Below are 26,590 nucleotides of genomic sequence, written 5' to 3' on the forward strand. Positions count from 1 at the left end.
TAGAGGTTTTCATCAACAAATAATTCAAATAATTGCAGTTTGGTAAGGGTGACAGAGTGCTGTCGGCCTGGGGCTGACTGAGTACACAGACCACGGGGCCAAGAGAATGGAGTGATGAAGTTGGCAGCTACTCTCTATGCTGATTCAGGGATGATACCATGCAACAAGGGCCATTGGGCATTGAATACTTATGTCTTTCTGATGCTGGTACAGTGTCCCTCAGCTCCAGGTCCTCCTAGAAGAAGCCGAAATTAAGCATAATTAAGAAACCTGAATGTAAGTTAAAGAAATGTCAACTTCTATGTAAGAATCAGGTAGTTCCTGATTGTTCTTGAAGGCGAGAGTACACAGGGGAAGTGTGTGTGTGTGTGTGTGTGTGTGTGTGTGTGTGTGTGTGTGCTAGTGGCTTGTCTGGAAGCTGTGTAGCAGTGTAGAGATACTAAGTTCCTGCCAGAGAGAACACGAAAAATCATTGTCTGTCTGCTAGAATATGTGCCAGGCAGGATATGACATCAGAAACGATGGAGAGAATGATGGGGTGGCACTGGACTAAGTGACACCCCAAATGCAAGGACAGGGCTATTGCTGGGCAGGAGGAGCAGGGCTATGCTCCAGGAAGGCATACTTGGTGGCCTCCTGGTCACCAGAGGCAATCTAATCATTTTGGATTTCGATAGGACAGATCATGCATCTCACCATCTCCCGGTCCATATCTCACCAACTCTGGCTTGAGTCTGTTTAAATGCTCCCATGGTTCCTATGGCAGGGTCTCAGCTTTTGTGTTGTTCACTGGGGAGAAGCAGACTGGCCTTGTTCACTCTTCTTTCTGTGTTCCTGTCACACATTGTGCAATCCATCCTATCTATCTATGCTTCATATTCATCCCTGTATTTCCAATACCAAAAACTGGGCATTGAATAAATGGACAAGGCTTCCTCCATGGGGCCTTTGTACATGATTTCCATCTTTAACCCTTGATCCTTCTCTCTTTTTCAGATCAGGATAGACTCATGTCAGGTCAGCTGTCGCAGGGACACCTTTTTTTAAAAAAATTTTTTTGACTAGGCCTAGTTTCTCTCTCTTTTGTGTGTGTGGCTCTTTTTTTTATAGCATGTACAGTAACTACAGTTTCATGTTGACCTGTAGATGTGTTTTCCTGAAGCTGGTCTCCATAGTCTGTAAAATTCATGGAAGAAGTGGTTATTGTTTTGTGGGGAGAGATATGCCCTGTACACAGCACAAAGACCAACAACCATAGTGCATATTGAACATTTCTAGGATGGGTGGCTGGATAGCTGGCTGGTTGGCTAGGCAGATGGATGGATGGATTGATAGACGGATATGTGACCATTCTTTTGTACTCAGGAGAAGTGCCTGTGAAATGGATGATGCCCCAGGAGCATCTTCTAGGGCACGTGAACTTTCAATAGATAACAAACTTGATCTTCAGGTAATCAAGAAGGAGCTGAAGCATGAGGTAGTAGGTGGAGTTTGTACCTATGTAAGAAAAAGGGGGAAGTACTGTTTTCTGAGGCTGGAGACAGAGGGACCAAGTTTCAGAAGGTTTCAAATGCTATAGTTGAAGTCTGGTTCCTAGGATTGAGGGCAAAGAGGTGCTTAGAACTTGTCTTTGAGATTTTCCAATAATGTCAAATGCAGGAGTGTGGGAGGGATGTGCTGGAGGTGATACCCACCACTGTAGGAGAACTCCTAACAGTTTCATTGGAATTGGAAAGCACACAAATGGACTGGGGCAGAGAAGAGTCAGGGCAACAGATGGGAAATTTTAAGGAGAGTACTGATGACTGGAACGTGCACCCCTGGGGCCAGTGTCTTTTTCATTCTTGTATTATCTGGTAGAAAAAGAAATGGTACTTAGTAACTGTGGGAAGGTAATAAATTTGAGGACTGAAAATACTCAGACCATAAAAGGGAGATAAAATCATGCCCCTCGGACTTTGTATTTTGCTCACAAAATGTTCAGTTGGCAACATGTGAAAATTGAGAGATTTTTCATAAAATGCCATTAGTTTGAAAGATTTATGTTTACTGGGCACCATGTATGTCCCACCCACTGGTTGAGCATAGGTACCTTGGCAGCTCCCAGTACTCTGCCAGGTCTTGCCCCCAGACAGGCTCACTTGTGACCTGCCTAGATACTAGGACTGATGAGTTGAGCCTTTGACTCTAAAAAGATCATTAGCTCCAGTGACCCACATGCCTGAAAGGAATGAGACTGTTCTTCAAGTAATCCCCCACCCCCTACCAGACTGTTAAACAAGGCACTCCATGGGATTGGAATTTCCTCCCAGGAATAATCTTATCCTGGGAGAAGGAAAAGGCTGAATGAAGTTTGATGCCAGCCAGGGAGGGAATCTGTCACCCAGAGAGATTTCACACAGTGCAGAGATGACTTGATCTATGTAGAGTCAGTGATGATGCAACAATGGGTGGGGCCATACCTTGGCCAGAGCTGCTTAATTATGTACACTGCTTACATCCTATTTAAACCCAAGACTCTTCTAAATACCCCAAAGATGGATTTTTGTGGGGGATTGCCAGTTCTCTTTGTCCCTTTCCCATGTGTGGCCAAGTTAAACAAATTTTCTTTTTATGTTTTTCACTATTAATTTGGTTCATTTAATTGGCTTATTGAGGATGGATGGCTGAGCCTGGCTTGTTAGCGCTGCCAAGGCCCCAATCCTTAATTCTAGTGACATTTTTATTTTTGGGTACCATGAAATATGGATATGTGTTTCTATCAGATATTTGAGAGCATGGGAAGAGCAATGGAGGAGAGGAAGCCAGAGTCTGAAATAAGCCCGTCTTATAGTATTAGTATAAGATTATTATTAGTGTTTACTCATCTCTTGGCAGTACCAGATCAGGGTCTTGGCAATAACCACCTTTTCCAGAATCAGTGTCATGGTGTAAATAATTAGACAAAATGTGTGCAAGTGTGAAATTCATAAACCTTTTATTGATATGTTTATCATGCCAACAGCATTGTTTATTGCAGATTCAGATTCCACTTGAAAAAGAGGCAAACAAAAGAGAGTTGAGATCCCATCCTGCCCCTTGGAGAGATCCCTTGTCCAAGGAAAAAAAAGCACAGCCTACAGCTACTTCATTGGATCCCTCAGAAATGCATTCTGGGAAATTTCTCCTAGGGTTCCCTTGCGGGATACCAGCGTGTCTTTTGTTGGCTGCAGTTGGGAAACAATAAATTCATTCTAAGATTTCTTAGAATCCCTCTGGTTTCAAAACTACGGACCCCCAAGGATCTACCACCCCTCAACCTAGAATATGCACTGCTTGCTGGCTGTTGCATTCGCCCCAGAGGACGGTTTCAGTCTCCTGGTGGGATCCAATAGACTTTGGCTGTGGGCAGGCAGCCCTTCAGGACCGTTTGGACTTGCTACAAGTGGGGCACAGGAGCTGGCCCTTGGTGACAATGTATGCACGGCCACTCAGCAGCTGCTCACAGCCCTCACAGATGAAGTGCTTCCGATGCCAGGCCAGGTCTTCCACGCGCTGGTAGTCTTCTGAGAAGATGATCTGGAGAGAGAGAGAGACAGAGGAACGAAGGCATGACTGAAGTTCTGGCCCTAAGTAGAGGCAGTGCGTAGGGGATAAATTATGGGCTAGTTTAATCCCATCCCATGTTGTACTGTGACCTTTAAATGCCCCACGAAGCACTCTGACATGATCTGAGGGTCATGGCCGTGTCTCAGTTTTTCAGACATGAAAAAGAAAATACTCTTCCAGAGGCAGGTTTTTATTTTTCTGTCACTGAAACTTTTGGGGCAGGTCCAGAAGACCGTTATTTTCTGAGCTGGGATTAAATAACTCGAGTGACCCTGGAAGACAATTAACAATGGAGAAGCAGACAGTGGCCATTTCCTAAAAACAAGAAACCGCGGGTGGTCTGTTGGACCCAGAATAAAGTGACACCCTAGGAGAAATCCAGGAGCTGAGAAAAGACAGAATGGAAACCTGATTTAACGGGCTCGGAGCACAACAGGACGTGAGCCTGAGTTGTCACTGAGGCATCTGACCGTCTTGTGACTTGGCAGATTATACCACCGGTCACTCCACTTATACATAACCTAGCTTAAAAAATGCTGTTGTCTAAGGATTCAAACTCAATTCTTCATACTTGCAGGGAAAACAGTTGACTAGATGAGCTATCAGGGTGGTCCTCCTATAGCCAAACTCCAAAGCTCTGAGATTGTAAGCATGTGTCACCATTTTCAGCTCAGGCCCATTTTGTAGATGAGAAATTCGAGGCTTTGAGTACCCAGTGAAGCCGACCTCAGTTTTCTTAAAGAAGAACACACTATCAGCATAGCCGCACCTATCCGCCTTGGGGTTGCGCTGTACAGCATGGCCACTCCCACTTACTCCCATCAGCCTATGGACCTACTCTCACCTCATCACAGCCTGAGCATCGGGGTCGTAAACTCTCACAGTAGTGGCGGCCACACCAGGGTGCACCATCCTTCCAGAAGTAGATGAGGTCGACCAGAGGCTCTGAGCACTTGATACACACAAAGCAAGTGGGGTGCCACTGCTTGCTGTAGCCAGCTCTGTCAGCATAGACCACAGGGCTGTCAGCAGGGGCCGCTCCCTTGCAGAGCTCACAGACCTAGAAAGGATATGAGAAAGAGGGACATGTAACGTCGGTTTGAATCCCAGTTCCACCCTCTCTACCTCCTGTGTGACTTTGAACGAGTTAAAAGACTTCTCTGTTCTTTGGTAAGCGGGATAAATATATTTTCTATCTTTGGAGGGCTAAATAAAGTGACTTATCAATCCCTGAGTCTCAGGTTGCTAAGTCTCACCACCCTTTGTGTCCTTGGAGTTATTGGGATTTTCACAAAGTTTTTGTTGAAGGTTAAAACAGTGATTGATAGTCACCTTAAGAGAAATGAAAACTGAAGACATTTAAACTACTTGCTTCCTCACAATGATAGGAAAAGCTTACATGACATGTTAGCATATATGTTTTATGCCTGAAAACAACTGTGTTTTCTAAAACAAAAAATTTAGTGAGAGGAACAATTGAATATCTTTTAAATAACTCACTTAAAGTGGCTGGATTCTCTTAACTACTCATATGTTTGTATGCCTTGTGCCGTTTTGGTTAAAAACTGTAAAGGAACTCTGGCCTCACTCTGATAAGTTGGACTAGGAAGGGAGGAGTATTTTAATAGCCGTCCAAGAAAACAGGATGTGCGTCTTTGACTCTACATCAAAATTTAACAAGTGCCTTTTCTCAGAAGTTAGTCATGGACCTGAGATGGACCCTGGGTAAGGGAGCTTGCTGCCAAGCCTGATGACCTGAATTTGACCCCTATGACCCACACAGTGGAAGGAAAGAACCAACTCTAACAAATTGTCCTCTGATCATACGTGTGTGACATGTATGCTGTGGAACATGTGTATGTCTCTCAAAAAATCAATAAAAATGTCACCACATATAGTATAAGACCACAGGAACCCTTCTTTTTGCTCAACTTTAAATAGATTTCTTGCCCTGCATTGTCTTCTGATCAGCTTTTTGTTCTTGAATAGTTTGAGATTTACAGAAGAAAAGAAAAGCAGAGAATTCCCACACACCACATTCCATTTTTTCTGTTCCTGATTGACTTGTATTAACCAAGTACTTTTCTCAATGAGCTAGTGGTTAACATGTCATTGAGGAACTTCATTAAGGTACCTTTAGATTTCATGTGACCTCTTTCCTCTGTTCTGGGACACCACACTTAGCCTTCTGCTGCTTTTGCAGGCTCCTCTTTGGGGGAAGGGGTGACAGTTTCTTAATATGTTTCTGTGTTTGTGGAACCTTGCCAGTCTGAGGGAGTCATGGTCAGATATTAGGTAAAAATGTATGCTAACTGCAATCTGCTTGATGTCACTATCATGGGGTAACACTGAGATGAGGACCCCAGGGGCCAAGCAGGCTCTCCTTACCTGCTACCAGGGGTCATATGCTGTCACTATGCCTCCTAAGGAGGATTGCTGACTTTTGCTGAAGTAGGGTGTTGATCTTGACCCTCTGGTTGAGACTTAATTGTCAGGTTTCTCCGCAGCAAAGATGTCTTCCTCTTTCCATACTGCCCTCTTTGCAAGAAGCATACTCCATGTTCCTCATGTAACGAACCCTCCACTTTCTCAGGGTTTAAGTAACTACATACACTATATGGAATCATATAAAACTTTGACCTCACAGGTTCTCCTAAAGGTACTTTGAGAACCATTGTTTGACATTATCTCCTAGATTTGTGAATGTTGGACAGCATTCTTCTTACATACCCATCCATCTATCCACCACTCTATCCATCCATTTATCCATCCATCCATCTATCTATCCAGCCACCCACCTGTCCATCTACTCATCCATGTATTTACGCACCCACCCACCAAGCCATCCATCCATCTATCCATTCATCCATCCATCCATCCATCCACCTAACTATCCATCTATTCATCCATTCATCTTCCACACCTCCCTCTCTTCCTTCCATATTTGTAAGGTTGTCTTTTCCATCCTCTCAGGAATGGGAATTTGACAGACCTACAACATAAACTCTCTTGAGCCATTTTAAATCTTCTTCTACTCCCCAAAGCCCTAGGATAACGATGGCTCTCATGTCCTTAGGGCACATCTGTACCCTGCAGTGTGCTTGGGATGTTTGGCTTATTATGAATAACCTCACACATACCTGGTGGTTGTTTCTGTGTTAGGAAAACGGTTATTTCCCTTCCAGAGACAACTGTGCCTCTGAGAGACTCAGTTACATGCTCAGCGATGCACCATTTTCAGAAGACAAAGCTGGCATAAGAACCTAGCCAACCTCCTCCACAGCTAGGTCTGCGGACTATGTGCTGTGGCTTTCACAGCTGGGGTCAGGAACAGCTGCCTGGGCTGCTTCAGTACAGCAAACATTTTGTCCTCAAAAAGAACTCCATTCCCCTTATTATTAGACCTAAGGTTTTAAAAAGACCCACGTTTAAGGGCTACATTTTCAATTGCATGAATAAAAATGTCATGGAGATTTGTTTTCTCTCTTATTGTGTAAAATGCTCACAAGGTGCTTAATTTTGGCTGTTGGCTCAGGACCCTACAGTGTTTGCTGTCTTTGGTTTTTTTTTCTTCAGATGCTAATTTTAACTTAATAAATCCTGTCAGTCCCACTCCCAAATATTTATATTTTGCCATCTTTAGATGGGGAGGTATATGTTAAAAGTCTACTGTAGGGACCGGAGTAAGAACTCTTACTGCTCTTTCAGAGGAATTAAGTGTGGTTCCCAGCATCCAGGTCTGTTGGCTCACAATTGCCAGTATCTCCTGCTCCAGGAGACCTTATGCCCTCTTCTGGCCTCTGCAGGCACATGCACCCACACATATGCATAAATTAGAAAAAAAATAAAAGTTTACTATACTTTGGAATCAGTATATTCCTTACAAGCCCTTTGTTAATGGCTTAGTTCTCAGCCTGTGGTTATTATTGATGAGAGGTGGGGCCTGATAAGAGATCAGAGGAATGTGACCTTGAAGGGCGTGGTGGGAAGCTCATTTCTTAACTCCTCTGCTCTCCGGTCACCATGTGATGAGCAGTTTTTATTCCACCACCACGATTCATCTACACTCACCATGACTCATCACCTGACCATATGCCCAAGGTGACAAGGGCAACTCACCCTAGAGAGAAACCAAGAAAACTGTGATCTCAATGAACATTCCTCCCTTGTTAAGTTGATTCCTCCAAGTGTTTGTTAGAGTAACAGAAAACTGGATAGTGTGAACACTATCCCCATCTTATCTCTTAGTGATCTACTCAGTGTACTCCTGCACACTGGAGAGGAAATAAGTAAAACAATAACAATTAGGATAAGGAAACCAAGTGAGACCATGGAACATAGCTTCCTGGAGCACAGTAGGTGCCAAGTTAATATCTAGGCATGGAAGGCATTTGATTATCTGGATAGATCTGAAGTAGACCCTCACTGCTTGATAATGGACTTTAGAACATTCTAGTTTTCCAGCTTCACTTCTCTCCATTGAATGCAAGTGGGGGAGCCCCTCAGTTAACTGAAAATGCTCTACCTCTTCCCATGACCGAGTGCCACCAGCCTGGGACTGATCAGAGGGTCAAAATCATAAATGGCAGTCAGCTCTAGTCTCACACGCTGCCTGCTTTGCCCTCTTGGGCCCTGAAAGCCACATGGACAGGGCTGCTGGAGCACACGGCACATTTTCTGCCTGGCGTCTACGTTTTGTAGAATGAAATTTCCAGTCCTTTCCTCCCACATGGAAGGGACTGAAGGGACTTCCTGTTGGCTGACCACACGCCAGATTCCCAGATGTTGCTTAACATGGAAGGAGAGGAAAGGGATAGAGAAATAGCCTGGGGATGCTGGCAAGCGCCTTGGTGACACATAGAAAGGAGCTGCTGATATGGGCTTTTAAGAAAGGCAGTCTGAGTGGGTGCTCAAGGGTGACCCTGAAGGCATGTGGTAGATGGAAACTTTATTCAGGAGTCAATAGGGAACCATTGCAGGTTCTGGAGGCCAGGAGTGAGGGGGTGTGATTTGAGCTGTAGGCTAATAACCAGGGCAGGGAGCAGGAATGAGAAGGTCAGTTTCATAGATCTTGGTGGCAGCCTGTCCATCCAACAGTGCTTTGTCAGGTCCTTGCCTGAGGAATGTGCTCTCCGCCATGATTTTTGTGTGGCAGTTACTACCCTTCACCAGCTCTTTTTTAGCAAACAATGTCATTGTCAGTTTGTAAAAACACATAGTGTAATGAGCCCCTTCTGCCTCTGGGTGGCCTCCTCCTCCTCTTTTCCTCCTCCTACTTCTTGTAGTGAGGAGCTGCGGGCAGGCCTGCTTTTCATCCTGCCCGGCTCCTGGCTGCCTGGCTAGTTTATGCCCCGAAATAATTACACGGAAACTGTATTCTTTTAAACACTGCCTGGTCCATTATTTTCAGCCTCTTACTCACATCTTGACTAACCCATATCTAATAATGTATGTAACACCACGGAGTGGTGTCTTACCAGGAAAGTTTCAGCATGTCTGGCCTGGCAGCTGGCTCCATCACATCTTGCATCTCTCTGAGGAGAGGCATGGCGGTCTGACTAACTTAGGAGAGGCGTGGCATCTGACTGAGCCATCTACCTCACTTCCTTCTTCCTGTTCTGTCTACTCTACCCACCTAAGGGCTGGCCAAGGCAGTTTCTTTATTAAAACAGAAGACCCTCCCACATCAACTTCTTATGTCTTCTTGGTTATCTCAAAGGCTGAGGACTCTGGGGTTGTCTGGGTCTGGCAGTCTCATGGGCTCTCAGCCACCAGGAACAGGAATGAAGGATCAGACCCTACACCTACTTGGGCATTATGATCCTGGCCTCCCCGACCACCATCCTTGGTGAAACTTCCCCTGTTCAGGGTGGTGGGGAGCCAAGTCCTACGGTCAGGTGACAGCATGACTGCTGTGTGACATCAGGCAAGCTAGCCTCTTTATGTCTCAATTTTGCCATCTGTCAAATAGGAGCAATGTTAGCAGCACCAGCATTTTAGGGTTATTGTATGAGTTCAGTGGATTTACTGGGGAGTCTGAAGGGCTCATTTATTGTCCAAACTGCTTCCCTCATAGGACAGAAAGTTGAGGCTCAGAAGGGTTAAATCACCCCTCCCCCCATAAGATGACCATGCCATGGTGAGGACAGGGTTGGAGCTGGCTCTCTGTTCCCATGATGCTATACCATGTGGACTTGCCCTGGATGCTCCTCCCATTCTTTGCATGTCCTGTCCCCCTTCTCTCCAGCTGAGCAAGGTCAGAACTTCCACCAAGCTGATCGTCTTATGTCAAAGTTCCATGCCCATTGACTCTTAGCCCTGGTCTTGTGGTCACGCTCTACTTCTCTAGCCCTACCTGTTGGAGACCCTAGCTACCAGGCTTATCCTGCCTCATGTCCTCTGGAGGGCTTGCAGCCACACACTCTCACACACTCTTTCACTCCCTTTCCCTACATCATTTGATTCAGCAGGCCAGGAATTTGCAAGGTTCAAGGAGATATGGGTACTGCCACTGGCTGCACGTTGAGAAACGGCCATGGAGTACGAACACCTGAGTGAGCTTTGTGTAAAGTCTGCCCTGTGGCTTGGGGACTACAGGCTAATTTGATTTCCTGGGGAGTTAACATTTTAACACTTTCCAAGGAAGCCCATTTGGCTACTCCTTGGACTTTTTGGTAAAGGAGGTGGTACAGGCGGGCAGAATTTCCTTGGGACTAGGGTAAAAGGCATTTAGGAAGTCATTTATCTTGAGCCTGTCAGCTGTATTTTGCTCCTGTTCCCAAGTGCCCAAACTCAGCCTGCTTGTGAGAGTGTTCCCAGTAGCTGCCAGAGAACCTTGTCTGCACAGCACTTTCCCCTGAGACAGGGGATGTGGGACAAAACCTTTCAGAGGTAGAATGAGTAGGAAGGAGGCTTTTGTCCATGCCCACGGCTTTCTATGACCTGCTCACATAGTGTAAGGTGTTTAGTTAAATAGTCAAAAGCAGTTACTCATGTTTATAATCCCAGCACCCAGGAGACTGAGGCAGAAGGATCTCCACAACAAGCTAGAGACCAGCCAGGGCAACAGAACAAGTAAATGAATAGGATAAAAGAAACCAAAGAAAGAAAAACAGTCAAAATGAACAATTTTGAGTATTTTGTGCTTGGGCCTAGGCAGTGTTTAAAACACCTGATTTGAGAAAGGCAAGGATGATCAAACAAGACTGTTGGTAGCTGAGCCCTTGGGTCATGGACTCCTTGCTTTGGGATGTGTTCAGATCACACTGGCATAGCCTTAGATACTCTTTCAATCAGCATGACATCCCTTTCCCTGAGGAATCATGTCCCAGCCCAGTGGAACAGAATGGGTGGAGTGCCACCATATCACATAAAGCAGGAGAGGGGTCCTGTTCTTACGACAAAGTTAGGTCTTCAGAAGTGGAAAATATAAGTTGCCATGCACCCAGCACTGTCAACTATCAGCCTTCTGACTCAGCAACATAGTTCAGCAGCGTCTTAGTGTTCACCCTCACAATGGTGTTGTTGACCAGCAGTTGTGCCCTACTGTATGTACTGCTCAGTGCCATGAGAGAAAACAGTACCCATGGAGAATCTGGGAAAATATCAAGCTTCAAGACTCAATGTCTACAAAATCCCTACCCCTTTTTTATGACAGTGTAAATTTGTACAATCTTAAGCAGAGTTGCCATAAGTTATGGATCATATATGCAGCTTTTCCTGGACTCCATTTCTAAAGACACACGCCAAGGACTCTTGAGAAGACAGAAGTTACAGCATCTGGAAGCTTCCATACCAAGGTGATCATCACATGGAGAAAGCAGAGGAAGAGTCCCAAGGAGACCCTGCCCGACCATCCTAGCTGTGTGTTGCCCCCAGTCCAGTCCAAACATAAGCACAGACCCCTGCCCAAGTAAAGCTGAGTGGATAGAGCCAAGATGTCACTATGAAGCTCTGATCAAATGACTGATCTGAGAACAAGAGGGACCTCATTGACATCAGCCACTTGGCCAGGACGGCTTGCTCTACAGCATAATGAAAGAACTACACTGAACAGGGACAACAGGGACACATGGGGTTATGTGGTTGCAGCAAGACACAATGTGTTTTAGGTCATAGTAGGTTCAGGACAATGGCCAAGGGCAATGCAGCTATTTAGAACTGTATCTAAAGACCAAGGTTCAGAGGGACTCATGGGCACAGAAAGACCTCTGTAGCTACAGTAATCTCAGCCTTGGGCTTGTCAGAAGCACATCCCAATCCTGCTGTTTCTCTCCTGGAAGGCTCCTATCCGAAAGCCTACCCCCAGTCTAAATCCAGAGTGCCTCGTGAAAATCTTACCATTGCACTCCAGTAAATATTAACACAAGGCCTTGAATTCAGGCACTGGCTTCACTCCCATGCAAACACTCAACAACTTATTTATAAACAGCATCTCCCATGTCCTCTTATGGTGCTTAGTCCCCAGCTTTGCCTCTCAGCCTTGTGTCTGACAGATGGTACCACTCCCCCCAATTTTCGGACCTGGCATCGTTTCTGCAGGCTTAGCTGTCTTGAATTCTGTTTTCTTATACATGAATCTTCCCGGACCACAGAGGGCACTGGAGGAGCACATTGAGTGCACAGTGGTTAGGGTCCCAGGTCTGAAATGTGGTCAGTACAATGGCTTCATTCCTAGGGAAGCAGAGGGGAAATTGGGGCTTGTTCAAGCCTCAGTAATGGTGGTCTCTGGCTTATAGGAAACTTGTTATCCATGGTGGCCACTACTGCTAACAGCCCTTTTTAGCAGTGTTTTCTTGGAGTAGGTTGCAACTATGAGGTCTTTGCCCAGGGAAGCTAAATATCACTGAGATGGGCATGAAGCACATAAACTTACTCTCATGAGACAAATGGTAGTCTGCATTTGTTCTCACATAAGTTCAAGGACCAGCTTGCTATAGAAAGTAAGTTACAAGGGATCTGATGTCTTCTTTTGGTTTTGACAGTCACTAGATACACACATGGTGCACATATATATGTGCAGGTGAGCATCTATACACATAAAAGTTTAAAAATAAATTATTTTTAAGCTTGGAAAAGTGTGTGTGTGTGTGTGTGTGTGTGTGTGTGTGTGAAAATTACAGGGTAATTTTTAGATTTAGATAAAATGACTTGGAAATTTCCTGGCATGGTACCTGACATAACTTAGGTAAAGAATGGCAGCTCACAGCATTGTCACCAACATCATCAGCATCACCATTTCATCATCATCACTAGGACCATCACCGACACCAGGATCAACATCATCATCACTAGGACCATCACCGACACCAGGATCAACATCATCATCACTAGGACCATCGCCACCATCCCCATCATCATCACTGGCACCCTTATCATCATCATTGCTATGGTCATCACCATCTTTATCATCTACACCATCATCATCACCATTCCTATGACCATCACCACCATCATCACCAACACCATCATTAGTACCACCATCACAATCAACATCATTGATTAGCCTACAAAAGCAAAAAGCAGAAGAAAAAAAAAAGAGAGAGACAAACCCCAATTAGGGAAAAGCTGAAGATGTTTTTTTCTTGCTCAGGGTTAGCATACTCCATTTCTCCATGGATTAACTCCAGGCCACTGCCTGTTTTTGTAAGTAAAGTTTTATTGGCTCACAGCCAGTCACTTGTTTAGATAGAGTTTATGGCAATGTGCTACAGGGGCTGAGTTGAGTAGAGGCGACAGGGACAATAGGGCCTGCCAACTTCTATATATTCTCTCTCTGTCCTTTATTGAAAATAGCTTACCAGTGGCTGTTTTAGTCAATGGAATATTATGCAGCCCACTCAAAAGAGGGAAGAAAAATGACTGTAAAAGTCACATGGTCATATGGGAAAGTATTTATCGTATAAAAAGTAGAATAAAGAGATTTTTTTTCCTTGGAAAAATGATCTTTTTGAATGTCATTAAAATATCCCCACTGAGAAGGAAGCAGGCAGAGACTGAGGAGCCTGGTTACCATGGTGATCTTGAGGGCTGTTCCTAAGTTCCCACCCATGGGTCAGGGAAGCTGAAGGGACCAAGGTTGGCTGTGGCTTAGTGGTCTCACATTGATCTCTGCCACTTTATTCCAAGCTCAGAAAGAAGTGGCCCACAGAGGGGCTAGGGTGGCTTCAAGTCCCCAAGCAGAGCTGGCAGGAAAGGCAGCCAGCCTGCACAGCCCACAAGCCAAACATCTGCTCCGACAAAGACTTGGAAGTAAGTCCCTTGCCCACAAATATGTCCCTTCTGGGATGGGCAGCAGCCTGAGCTGCCGGCAGCTGTAAGTTTCCATCTGAGAGGCCGTCCTATGTAGGAGGGTGGGGTCCAAGGCCTTCTGTGCCTCCCTTTGCATTTTTGTGGGGAGGTGGAGGAAAAAGAGTTTGCCCACTTCTGGCATCTCACTGGGTATCTCGGGATCTTAGGAATACATTCTCAGGACTGTGGGGAGCCTCCATTCCTCTTCATTGACTCTCTGTGGCTTGAGGTTTGGGGATGATCACCTGACCTGAGGAAGGGACAAGGTGATGGCGGGAGTGGTGGGGGCCTGTGCTAAGAACTGTCAGCATCAGAGCAGAGAGTACGTTTCATGCTCTGTTCTGGCATCCTCTTCCCTTTCTTGGGTTTCAAGTGTGGGATGGTGGAAAGGCGGAAATGCCTGGGCACAGTGACCATGCCTGGGAACCCTGTATATTCAATTTCTGAGGGAACATTCACTGAGCTCTCTAAATACGGCAAAACTGCCTGCGGAACAGTCAGCAGACAGAGCAAGCAGGCTCTGGCCCATCCAGCACTGGCATGTATAAATTCTGTCCTGCTGGGAGAGGTGAGGGTTGTCGTTCAGACGGTGGGTGAGGGGCTTTGAGCAGACTGGTAGAGTCCAGTATGTTGCTGGAGTTCACAGCCTCCTGGCCAGAGCTCCAAGATGCTCCTGAGACCCACGAGGAGAGACTTGTTCTGGGGCAGGGTGTCCTTCTGCTCTTCAGCACACAGAGAAAAGGGGCTCATTCTCCAGCAGGCAGGCCTTTGGGGGGTGTCAGATGCTGTGGCTCACTCCAGACATTAGCACTCAAATGTATTTTCCTTTCTAGGGGGCTCCTCTCAGGACTGCTCACACCACACTGCTAGTAACGACAAGACCTGGGTTCGAATCAGCCTACCACTCCTTAGCGAACTACCCTGGCTGTGTCCTAGGCTTCTTATCTGGGAAATTGGTCTGACAACCTCAATCCGTCTCATGGTCATCACAAAGACTTAACGACATTTAATTGGCTTTGTAGATTTGACTAAGTTCTCCAGAGGCAGTTTAGAAAGGACGCTGGCATGACACTCCTCTGTGAGAGTGGAATGCTGGGGGTGGGGAGAACTAAGCAGTTTAATGGCCATTTGATGTGGAATTCTCCTCTGTATGGTCTGAATATGTTTTATTACCATTGGTTAATGAAGAAGCTGCTTTGGCCTATGGCAGGGCGGAATATAGGTAGGTGGGAAAACTAAAGTGAATGCAGGGAGAAAGAAGGTGGAGTCAGGCAGATGCCATGTAGCTGCCCAAGAAGCAAGAGGTAACAAATCATGAGCCTTGTGGTAAAATATAAAGTAATAGAAATGGGTTAATTTAAGATGTAAAAGTTTAGTTAAAAAGAAGCCCGAGCTAATGGGCCAAACAGTGTAATAATTACTATAGTTTCTGTGTGATTATTTGGGTCTGGGTGGCCGGAAAAACAAAAGAATAGTTTCTACTTATAGCCATTGATGCTATAATGAGGTTTTAGAGGAAGGGCATGGCTTAGCATCTGAAGCCTTTGGGGCTGTGAAGGCTGTATAGTAGAATGCATTATTGCATGGAGGGAGATCTTGGGTGGAAGAGGATCACGATTCAGTGTCAAGGGCTGTAGTGGGTGGTAGGGGGATCAAAAATAGTGTTGGATTCTAAGCTTGTGTTTCTAGAATACAATTCAAAGAACCCTAAGAGTACCAGGTAGTATTTTTTTTAAAGCAGGGATCCTTTAAGGTCACCCATGCATGCATGCATGCATCCATCCATCATCTGTCCATCCGTTCATGCATGCATGCATGCATGCATGGGCTTCAGAGAGTGGTACAGGCCCACACTTGACAGTGAGGCTGTTGGAGACACAGCTTTATGGCCTGCTTTTCTCCTGAGTTGCCTTAATTGCAACTCTTTCTCCTGCTTTGAGGAGACAGTCAGAGAACCCAGTTGTTTTCTTTTGGAACAAATAGCAATCAGGGTGCTTTAACTCAGCATCTTCTGTATACTGTTATGGAAATGGGATCTTGGACAATCTACATATTGTTTGTGCCCCTGAGAGAGTCTACAACTCACCTGACTCTCGTGAATTGCTCTATCAGGCAACTGTGTGAATTTAAAGAGATCCTGAAAGTCTGAGTAAAACTTGGTGCTTAAGCACTGTGAAAAGGGAATGCCACTATCTTCTTAGGCAAAACACTACCCAAATTGTTCCCATCTTCCAGAGCCCAGATGCAGTTTGAACATTGATTTACTTGTTGAGCACCAGCTGTCTACATCAAAGATACCCACTGTAGATGTAGAAATGAACAAGCTCTCAGAATCTACAGAGGGGGACAGATGCGACCCCACTAATGACAAGTGAGTTTCTAGTTAAAACTGTGTTTGTGATTGGGCAGCAAACTACATCTTTCACAAGCATCAGACAAATTCATCCTAACAGTTTCCTCCTCATTCCTGCTCATTTCTGAGTGTGGAATATGCCCCTTAATGGCCAATATTGTTACTTAAATGCTTCCAAAATACCACAGATATTCCCCAGAGTTAAGTACAGGCAAGGCCCCAGAATCTCAGAGCATCTTTGCTCTAGTTCCATGTTGAACAAACATGCGGGGTTTAGCTAAGGACAAGATATGCACTCAGAACAGCATCTCTCCCCTGGGAATGGCAATTCAGAGAAGTCACAATGACATCAAGAGATTCTCTTCCAAGTCGGAATTCTTTAAAACTTGTTCTTTAAGGACAGACAGCTATTAAAGGGTGGATACCGGGCAGGATTGGAGTGGTGTGGGGGAGAAGAGTTTATAAAACTAACAACTACTATGGTAACGAGATTTAGTTTCTTTGAACAGTCTTTCACAGATATGAGTCTTTAAGTATTATTGACAGGGCTTGGAGAGATGGCCCCAGTGCCTGAGTTTAGTTCCCAGCACCCACATCTGTCAGTTACAACTACCTGTAATTCTAACTTCAGGGAATTCAACCTTATCTTCTGGACTCCACAGGCACCTTCATTCCCACATATACATACCTAAACAGACACACACACACACACACACTATATATATATATATATATATATATATATATATATATATATATATATTTGAAAAACATGTTTCTCTGTCAAATAATAAGGAGAAACCCAAATCTTGGAATTCTCAGCTAAAAGATTATGAGGCTGTGGCTCCTTGGATGGCAATTCCAAGTTGGGTCAAGGTGGGGTGGATGGAACTGGGAGGTACTTAAGGATCCCACAGCCAGGAATGACAGGGTAGCCAGGCTCTTAGGCCATCTTTCTGAGGGTTGCTCGGTTTACGAGAGACTGTTAGCCTCTTCCCTCTAAGACATATACCAGGGACATGATGGCTAATCTTGGTGTCCATTTGGCTGGATTGAGGATTGTCCAGGGGATTAATAAAACACTCCTCTGGTAATGTTTGCAAGGGCATTTCTAAAGACGAGCACATCATGAAAGCCTTGACCTAAGTCTGTCTGATGACATTGTTGGGAGGTGACAAAAGGCAGGAAATAAGGCCTAGCTAGATATGTGAAGTAGTCGCTGGGGACCTGTCCCTAGAGGCTAGATCTTGCCTTGGTCCCTTCCTCTGTTCCCTCTCTCCACTTTCTGTCAACTGGGTGCTTCTTATCCACCTATGTGTCCCTCCCCTGTGATGTTCTGCTCAAGCATACAGTGCCCAAAGACCACTGATTAAACCCTCAGAAACCCAAAGGCAAAATAGAACCTTCCTTTCTTAAATTGCTTATGTCAGGTAATATGACCATAGTGACAATGATCTGGCAAACAAAGGGGTCCCTGTGCTGGGACTTTTAGAGTCAAAGGTTAAGTAGGAGCAAAAAAAAAAAAGGCTCTCTGGATGAAGGGGAGGGATAAGCCCCTCTGGGTAGAAGCATAGTGGCCATCATCCCCATGGTTCCACTCTTGGCCCGAGGAATAGCTTGAAGAAAATCTATCCACAGGAATTTCACCTCTGAAACCACGGTTTCTCTTTTGTATTTTCTCAAAATGCCTCACTCCCACCCCTCCTGCCCCAGGTATGTGCATCTTTGGTACTGTTGCTAGGGAAAGCTGGTAACCACACAGCTGGAACCATGTCCTATAATATGACCCACAACTTTCTCCTTTAGATCAAGTCCTCAGCCCAAAGTTCACACCAATGTGGGAACAGTGACCTCCCCTTGTTTGACTTCCTGGGGCTTAACAGATACATACATGAACAGTGTGAAACTCACCCTTTTTGGTTCCCCCAAATTGTCATGCCATCATATACATGGAACTGCTTTTAATATGCCAATTGTACCTCATTTTTTAAAAATAAGCTGTGTGTTTTTGTAAATGCTCACTCCTTACGGGGGTACAAGGCTCTTTCTCAAAGTCTATGGTTTCTGTGTTTCTGAGTTATTTCACACATGTCAAGTTGCACCTTACCACAATGTCAGACCCTGGCCCTACTCCAAGGAAGCCTATATGCTTTTCCATAAGTTGTTACCATTTGTTCATTAGTGGCATTTTCCTAGAGCAATAGTTCTCAGCCTTCCTAATGATGCAACCCTTAAATATAGTTCCTCATGTCATGGTGACCCCAACTGTAAAATTATTTTCATTGCTACTTCTTAACTATAATTATACTACTGTTATTGATTTTAATGTAAATATTTTTGGAGATAGAGGTTTGTCAAGGTGGTTGTGACTGTGGAGAACCCCTGTCCTAGACTATTATCCGCTCCATGGCACTAAGCTGGTGGTATTTTCCATGAGTCTGATGCATATTTTCATGTCTGATACAGAGTAACAAGTACCTGCCTTCTTCACTGAACACGAATAAACAGATGAAAAGAGGAGAGTATGGCAAGACTGGACCCTGGCAGCATAGCTCTGGCCTGGGGAGCTTCAGCCAGACCAGAGGAGACAAGGGGCACTCACATATTCCACTTCCTTGGATGGGTCACCCAGGCTGCCATTGGTGGTTGGCGCAGTGGTCTCTGTGCCCTCTGGCTTCTCCTGTGTCTTGCCTTCCTCTTTGGGCAAGCCTCCCTGGCCTGGGAGGGCCACTTCGCCCACCCCAAGGGCCTCACTCTTGTACTGCTTGACGAAGTCTTCCATTGCTTTCAGCTCACTTTCCACAAGTCCACGGCAGCGAGAAGGGTCCTGGTCATATATAGGGAGCTGATGCATGAGCTGACGTCGGCGGTAGAGGGCACCTTCAGTACCTGTCACAGGCTGCTTCTCCTTGGGGATGAGTTCCATGTACTGCAGGCCCTAGGAGGATAAAGTGGAAGAGATAATATCATAGTTCGTGGTCATAGAAGCTAAGACACAATCTACTTAAAACAAAAATGATGATCTTCCACTGTTATTCGGGATTGAAATATAAGTATGTCTTCCCTGTCCATCTCCCTCCCTCCCTTCCTGCATGTGTTACAAATATGTATTTGCATGTGTGTAGATGCATTCAGAGGCCAACCTTGGCTGCTGTTCAAGTGCCATGGTCCTAGGTAGCATTAGCTGTTGACTTGACACAGCCTAGACTCACCCTTAAAAGAGTCAGTTGAGTAACTGTCTTTATCAGGTTGGTGTGTGGGCACTGAGGGATTGTCTTGACTGTTAATGGATGTAGGAGGGTCCAGCTCATTGAGGGCAGCACCATTCCTTAGGCAGGTGCCTGAATAAGCTAACAAGCAAATGTTCCCCACAGGTTCTACTCTGAAATCCCCCTTAAGTTCCTGCCTTAACTTCCCTTAATCATAAACTATGATGTGGAAAGTGTAAGCTAAATAAACACTTTCCTCCCCTAAGTTGCTCTTGGCTGGAGTGTGCTAGAACAGCAGCAGAAGGTAAATGAGATCATCCATTCACCTTCTGTTTGAGACAAGGCCTCTCATTGGCCTTGGACTCACCACATAGGCCAGATTGGCTGGTCATCAAGCCTCGGGGATCCACTTATCTCTGCCCTTCCAGAACTAGGGTTCCATGTGCCACCATGTCTGCTTTTTTTTTTTTTTTTTTAAATAATGGGTTCTTCAGGACTGAACTCAAGTTCTGTACTTGCAAGGCATGCATTTTGGTTACAGAACTGTCACCTTAGCCTCATCGTGTTTATTTTTGACTTCAGTTTTTCTTTCACAAGTCACAAAGCAACACCTGTCTCTTATCTCCAGTAAGAATACATAGGTGAGAGAAAGAATGCAAAGGGGAGATGCACACCCTGTCGCTTGTCTGTGCACACCCTGTCGCTTGTCTGTGCACACCCTGTCGTTTGTCTGTGCACATCCTGTCGCTTGTCTGTGCACACCCTGTCACTTGTATGTGCACACCCTGTTGCTTGTATGTGCACACCCTGTTGCTTGTCTGTGCACACCCTGTCGCTTGTCTGTGCACACCCTGTCACTTGTATGTGCTGAGATGCTACTGGATCTTTTCCTTGGTGCTAGAGGCATGGATGTGAGCCTGTGTCTGAATTCATCAAGCTGTAGGCCCAGGGGATACCTGCTCTGTATGATGCCGTCCTCTGACTGACACAGAATTTAAGAACTCTCCTTGGAGATTTTACCAAGCCAGCATGCATGCCAGGCAGGTGCTCTACCGCGGTGCGACCAGTTTTGACAGGTGAGAAAGAGGCACAGACTTTTACACCTGTTAGCTGGCTCTCCATTCGTTCACCGACTAGGCATGGCGAGGCTGGCTGATGACTGCATTATTTTGTTGTTCATTCCCCATGTGCTACTGTGATTTTCACTTTGGGGTGACATTAGGAAGAGAAGGGGTATCTGTCTGCTCATTTCAATTTCCGTCAGAATGGAAATGAAGATCAATCGGCTTTGTCGTCTGGGGTGATATGATTGTGACAAGTGAGACAATTAACAGGCATTGTCAGCTTGACTGGCCTTAGAGTCACAGGGAAACACATTTTGGGGTGTGTCTAGGAGAGTGTTTCTAGGAAGGTTTAACTGAGGAAAGAAGGTCTACCCCGAATGTGGGTGGTATCATCCTTGGGCTGTGAGTCTCAGAGAGAATAAAAAGCTAGCTGAGCACCTGCCTTTCCCTCGCTCTCTGCTTCTTGGCTGCAGAAGCGATGTGATCAACCTCCTAGAGTTTCTGCTGCTTCATTTCTACTCTGATGGGCTGTACCCTCAAACCATGAGACACAAGAAGCCCTTTCCTCCATTAAGCTGTGTTTAGTCGGTATTTTGTTTCAACAACAAGAAATAGAAGGAAAGTAAGTTTGCTTCTACCACCAAAGCAAAGTCACTACTTCCAACCTCTTCTGTGTTATTACTCGCTGGGCAGTAACCAGATGACGAAACTGTTACAGAATCATGGCAACAGGAATGCAGAGAGGCTGACCTCACTTGACCTGGGCCTACAAGGGACTGTCTTCTCTCTGGTCCTACAGTGGATGTGCTTTATTGCTACTTTGACTGATGCTCATAAATGAAAAATCCTGGTCATCTCTTCTATACTTAGAAGCTTTGGCCAGTGTGTGTGTGTGTGTGTGTGTGTGTGTGTGTGCATGTGCACAGTGTGTTTACTTTCTAATGGTAACCATCTCCTCTGTAAGGGCAGTTGTCTCTTAGAGTTTAGCAGCAAGAATGAAGGTTCTGAATTTATCCCATCTTAGGTTGAGGTTCTGGTCCTAGGCACGCTAGCTTCAGCCACCTTCACACTCTCTCTGTGCACGTATTTCTCAGTTGTAAAGTGATCACAGAGCAAGTCCAGCAGGCTCTGGGGTTAGGTGACAGGCCTACACCGCCTACATCATGCTGCTAGCATCCATCTAGCTTCCTTTCCCCTTGCTTTCCTATTGGCGGCTTCCCTCCTTTGAAAACGCATTTCTACTTAGCTGCCATGTTTGTCAACAGTGTGCAAGAAGCTGTTGGAAAACTCATCAAAATGTAGGTTAGAAAGCAGCAGTCCCCAGTTCCTCAGGTCAGTTGTGGCATCCAAGAAACTTCATGCTGGCTATGAGTCTCAGTCACAGAGGCAGAAAATTCAAGACATGACACTACTGTCAAGGTTTGAATGTGGAATGTCTCCCATGGCTCATGCATCCAAAAACTGGGTTCCCTGCTGGTGGCATTACTTTGGGGAAGCTGTGAAGGCTTTGGGAGGCCGGTCACTTAGGGAGATATGCCTTGGGATTTACAGCCTTCGAGTTCCAGTATTCTCTCTCCCTGCTTCCTGCTCTACCGTGAATGGCCATTGGCCATTCGCTCTCACTGCCACAGCCAGGAGCCAGTCCTGCCACCATGCCTTTCCCGCCTTGATGACTATACCCTTTCAAAATGTGAGTCACAATAAATCCTCCTTCTTGAGCTGATCCCGCCATTGTTCTGTCACAGCAAAAAGGGAAATGCCTTCCATTACTGCTTCTCAATGAAACCCCAGCAAGAAACAAATGTGTGAGAGGAATCAAGCTGGACACCAAACACCTAACAGGAGAACGGAGGCAAGGCAAGTTCCTTGTGCTTTGGGATTTTGAAAACTCATGAATTCTCCAAGAAGAAATGCTATGACTGTTGGTTGGTAGCACCTCAAAGGGGCTTGCATGAGCTTTTACTTGTCTGAGGCATTGCTACAGAGTCTCATTTTTGGTGAAAACAAAGCTCATTTTAGATTTGCCAGCTTTGTAGGGTGGATTTTATTCCCTTCCAAATGGAACATTTTGATTTTATTTTCCTCATGGGCAAGACCCCTGATTAAAAGAAAAATCAATCTAGTTTAAAATAGCTTTTCTTAGAAAAAGCATAATTATATCATTATGGGACTATGGTATTTCATGATTTATTAATTTTAAAATATGTGTCAGCACCTCTAAGAGTAGAATCGACAGGATCTCAAGTCAATAGCACTCCCCTGTCTTTGTGACTGGTAATTATCTGGATATTAATGTGTTTACAGATGACTATGGTTTTCTTCACAGCCAGAGATCTGCTTGGTAGGTCTCAGGGAAGGGAAGGTCAGAGGCATGACAAAGGTCAAGGCCACAGTACCAGAAAGTGAGAGGCAAGTTGCTGATTCTGGGTGACTTTTTCATCTCTTCCCTGTACCTCATCATCAACTTGCCTGGCTCCCACAGGTCCTCCTCTGTGAACCCAGCTGGCCCAAGTCTAGCCCCCATTCAGAGCTAGATTCACTTGGAATTATGGGGATTAACATGTGAACTTCCACTGAAAACCACAGTGAGCAGCCAAAGCTGCTGTCAGATGCTAGTGAGCAAGGGTGCCACACTGTGAGTGGTGACTGTCCCCAGAGATGAATGAGTTAGGGATTTGTTTTCCTTCTTGGTGCTATTGGGTGGTGGTGGACACTTAAAACAGGTGGAGTGTAATGTAATCTTGCATGTCCCCTCTGAGTCCCAGTTTCCCTTTAGGTACCTGACTGCAATAACAGTATTTGTTTAACACATTGGGAAATTATACAAGGCTATGGGTGAAATACTCTTAGTCTGGTTACCAGTGCATAGCAGTGCTTGATACAGGGACACAGACAGGCTGATGGGCACCAACTTGGAGGTCTGATAGAGTTCTCTAGCTTTCATTTTGGTAGGGAAGGATGATGGGCTGCCAGATTCTGCCCCACTTCCCAAATTCAATCAGGCTAGACCACTTGGAAATGAAAACAGAGAAGGGAGGGTGAACTAAAAGAGAGTGCTGGTTAATGCCAGAACTGAGACCAGCCAGCTGCAGAGCAGACAGGAGGGCTTTGTAGTCAGGCAGTTTTACAATGCAGCCTTCACCATGACCCTCTGATGGCTGCCCCTGATTAGACGGGGAGCAGCATATCCCGGGCTTTCACCAGCTGCTTCCCGATACCTCAAGGCAGCTCTTTATGACTTGATGGCTTGTGTCCAACTGACTTTGTGAACACCAACTGATGGTTTGCACACCCAGAGAACTGAGGGTAGACCGGATTTCCAGATCCCTTGGCATGTCCTGGCTCTGTCACTCCTTTGATGCCATCATCTGTGACCATTCATCAGCCCCTGCTTCACCTGGACAATTTGCAAAAGCCACTCTTTGTGTCTTGTGTAAAGGAATCTCTGCCTTGCAGGGTGGCGGAGTTCATGAACACTTAATAGGTATTCAGTCATTCATTCATCCATCCATTCATTCATTCATCTAAGATCGAGGGGCTTCCCTTGTCTGAGGAGGGAGGACGGCTCCTCTGTTTTTCCATAGGCTTGTTGAGAGTTCCATATTATTTGATACAGAAATAAACATCTTGCAGAAAAAAGGAGCATTCAGAGAACTGTGATAAACCATCCCCTGTTCAGAAGTGAGGAGCCCCAAAGACATAGTGATTGGCCCTGTACAGACCTGGAAAGCCCTCAAGAGTTCATATGAAGATCTCTCTGCATTCTGTGAATGAGAAAAACGGAGGCCCGGACTGTCTTTGTGTCATTACCTGTCACAGGAACAGAGCTAAAACTGTGGCCATTTCTACCTCATCACCGAGTTTTAGGAAACCATGACACAGCTCATACTTAACGGGGTAGGAAGAACCAATTCTTACCAGTTTCTGGGTGACTCCTGGAGGAGCCCACTCATAGGTAATGGTGTCAAAGGTGGGGTCTTTGCCAGTGGCGATGGGATTGGTCATGATCATGCGGTTCCTCTTGTAGATGCGGATGCCGTCTCCACCTTTCACCCGGGCAGTGAGAGTGGCATACTTGGAGTCCATCAGCAGGCGCCCGATTTTCCGATCGTCATCCAGGTCGGAACTCAGGCAGTGTTCCTCCTGGCTGCACTTACAAGACTTGCATATTTTCCTGGGGGGCAGTAGAAAGAATTGAGGTCATCCTCCAGAGATGACATGCTTTGGCAGTAACATTATTTACCGTTTTGTACCCAAGCACAGAGTTTCACTTTATCAACCTTAAAAGACTGACAGCAGACAGACAGGTCTTTGGGACAGAGAATAGCATTGGGGCAGCACACTTGTCTCTTTTTGTCTCGCTTTGGGGAACTCAGAATGCAAATACCATCTGAGAAGGTATTGTGTTCCATGTTTATTGTAAACAAGAGCCGCAGTTTCCTCTTGGTGGTTACCACCGCAAAAGCAAATTTATTCAAAATGTGTGTGGACTGTAGTTTGAACCTGGCCCCTGACTTTCTTTTTATAAATAAAGTTTTATTGAAATACAACATTTATTTGTATGTCTACCCTTGGTTGCTTTGGGGGCTAGAACAGCACAATTGAATAGTTACAACAGAGGCCTTCTGACCCTCAAAGCCCAAAATATTTATTATTTGGCCCCTTACAAAAAAAGGTATGCTAAGTTCTCTACTCTTAAGGATCATTAAAATTGTCTCCTGTGATTCATGAGCTGTTTAAGCTCTGGTTGAAATTCTTCAGCATGCCCACTGAAGTGAGATCTGGTGGGAATTTTCTTCAGCTTTGTGGATAGAAGCCAGGGGGAAGGGAGTGAACTGAGTAAAACCTTCCAGCTGGGGAGATTGATGTCCAGGGAGGGTGGCTCTGTCAGGGGCACAGGAGGAGGAAATACATTCTGGGGAAGTTTCAAGTTCACTTGAAAGCCCTGGTGCCTCTCTCTCTGACAATTAATAAAAGAAAGTGTTTGACTGTTTTGTGTCATGTTGCTAAGGTTTGGAACTCCAGAGAGTTCCAGGGTGTGAGAAGGAAAGTGTTCTCCCCTCTCCTCACAGGCCTGTCACCATAGGTTTGCTGTGCAGTGTCTCAGACGCCCCAGTGCATGTGATTTAAGAGACTGTTTAAAAAATGTGAGCAACGTTAAGACCAACCGCAGGGACTAGGGCAAGGCAAGGGGGCTTAGCTGTGGATGCATTATGGGGTCCCAGCAACCTGAAAGAGCTCTGTTTGCTTTTACACCTGGCCGTCACAGGTATCATTGGATAGACAGTCTTACAGCCATGGTCACTTGCTTCAGATCATGTCCCTAAGTGGGTAGTTAGCAATGTTGGCAGTTTTTATCATCATGGTTGGAGGCAGGGTGCCCTTGTCTTCTAGTTGATAAAAGCCTTGGATGTGGGCAGACACACCCTCTAGTTCGGCCTCCCTCAGTGAAGCATCAGCTGCCCCAGTACTTCAAAAGCCTGTGGTGGGAGTGGGGTTGAAAAGCGCATCTCATTTAGAGGAGGTTTAACTGGAACCTCCAAGGAGCTCACAACTGGCAGGGCAGGAGAGAGAAGTGTAACACAAAAGACGAGAAGGCTGAACCGCAATAAGTTACAGGGCATGGGATACTTCTACTTTGCTTGACTCACCCTCAACTGTGAGAGAGTTCAGTGCTCTGTGCTCTGGAGTCTGGACACCGTTGAGTTCAGGAAACATGGGGAAAAAAAAACCCTAATTTTTGTTTAGTGTCAGGTTGCATCTTGTGTGGCACGATGGACAGACTGTTCACATCTGGGGTACTGCACATCTGGGGTACTGCCACGTGAGAAGAGTTCAATGTATGACCTGAAGGATTCATCCCAGCACCATGGGAGAAAAAGGACCTTAAGGGCACCGCAGGGTGCACATGAGAAGTCTTTTCGCTTTGATCCCACAGGAAGGAGCGTCCTGTTATGTGCAAGTGGACATCTCAGTCACAGTCCATTGGATTCTCTCACCTCTCCTTATGAGAGGCCAGACTGGAAGGCTGTTGATGGATGGTGTTAGTCATTTTCACTTGAGAGGTGACAACAGCAGAAGTGGAA

At 45.6% G+C, this 26,590-nt stretch overlaps 1 protein-coding gene across 1 annotated transcript in view; it reads right to left on the bottom strand.

Moving 5' to 3' along the window:
- Positions 1-2,955: 2,955 nt before the first annotated feature.
- Lmcd1 (LIM and cysteine rich domains 1) overlaps positions 2,956-26,590 on the bottom strand; it is a 62,068-nt gene continuing 38,433 nt past the window's right edge. The window contains exons 3-6 of the mRNA XM_038319780.1: positions 24,423-24,678; positions 18,834-19,169; positions 4,433-4,648; positions 2,956-3,558 (exon numbers count right to left, since the gene is read on the bottom strand). Coding sequence (XP_038175708.1) covers positions 3,400-3,558; positions 4,433-4,648; positions 18,834-19,169; positions 24,423-24,678 — 967 coding nt within the window. The 3' untranslated portion in view covers positions 2,956-3,399. The remainder of the gene's footprint in view (positions 3,559-4,432; positions 4,649-18,833; positions 19,170-24,422; positions 24,679-26,590) is intronic.

Source organism: Arvicola amphibius, chromosome 2 (assembly GCF_903992535.2).
Source record: "Arvicola amphibius chromosome 2, mArvAmp1.2, whole genome shotgun sequence".
Lineage (NCBI taxonomy): Eukaryota > Metazoa > Chordata > Mammalia > Rodentia > Cricetidae > Arvicola > Arvicola amphibius.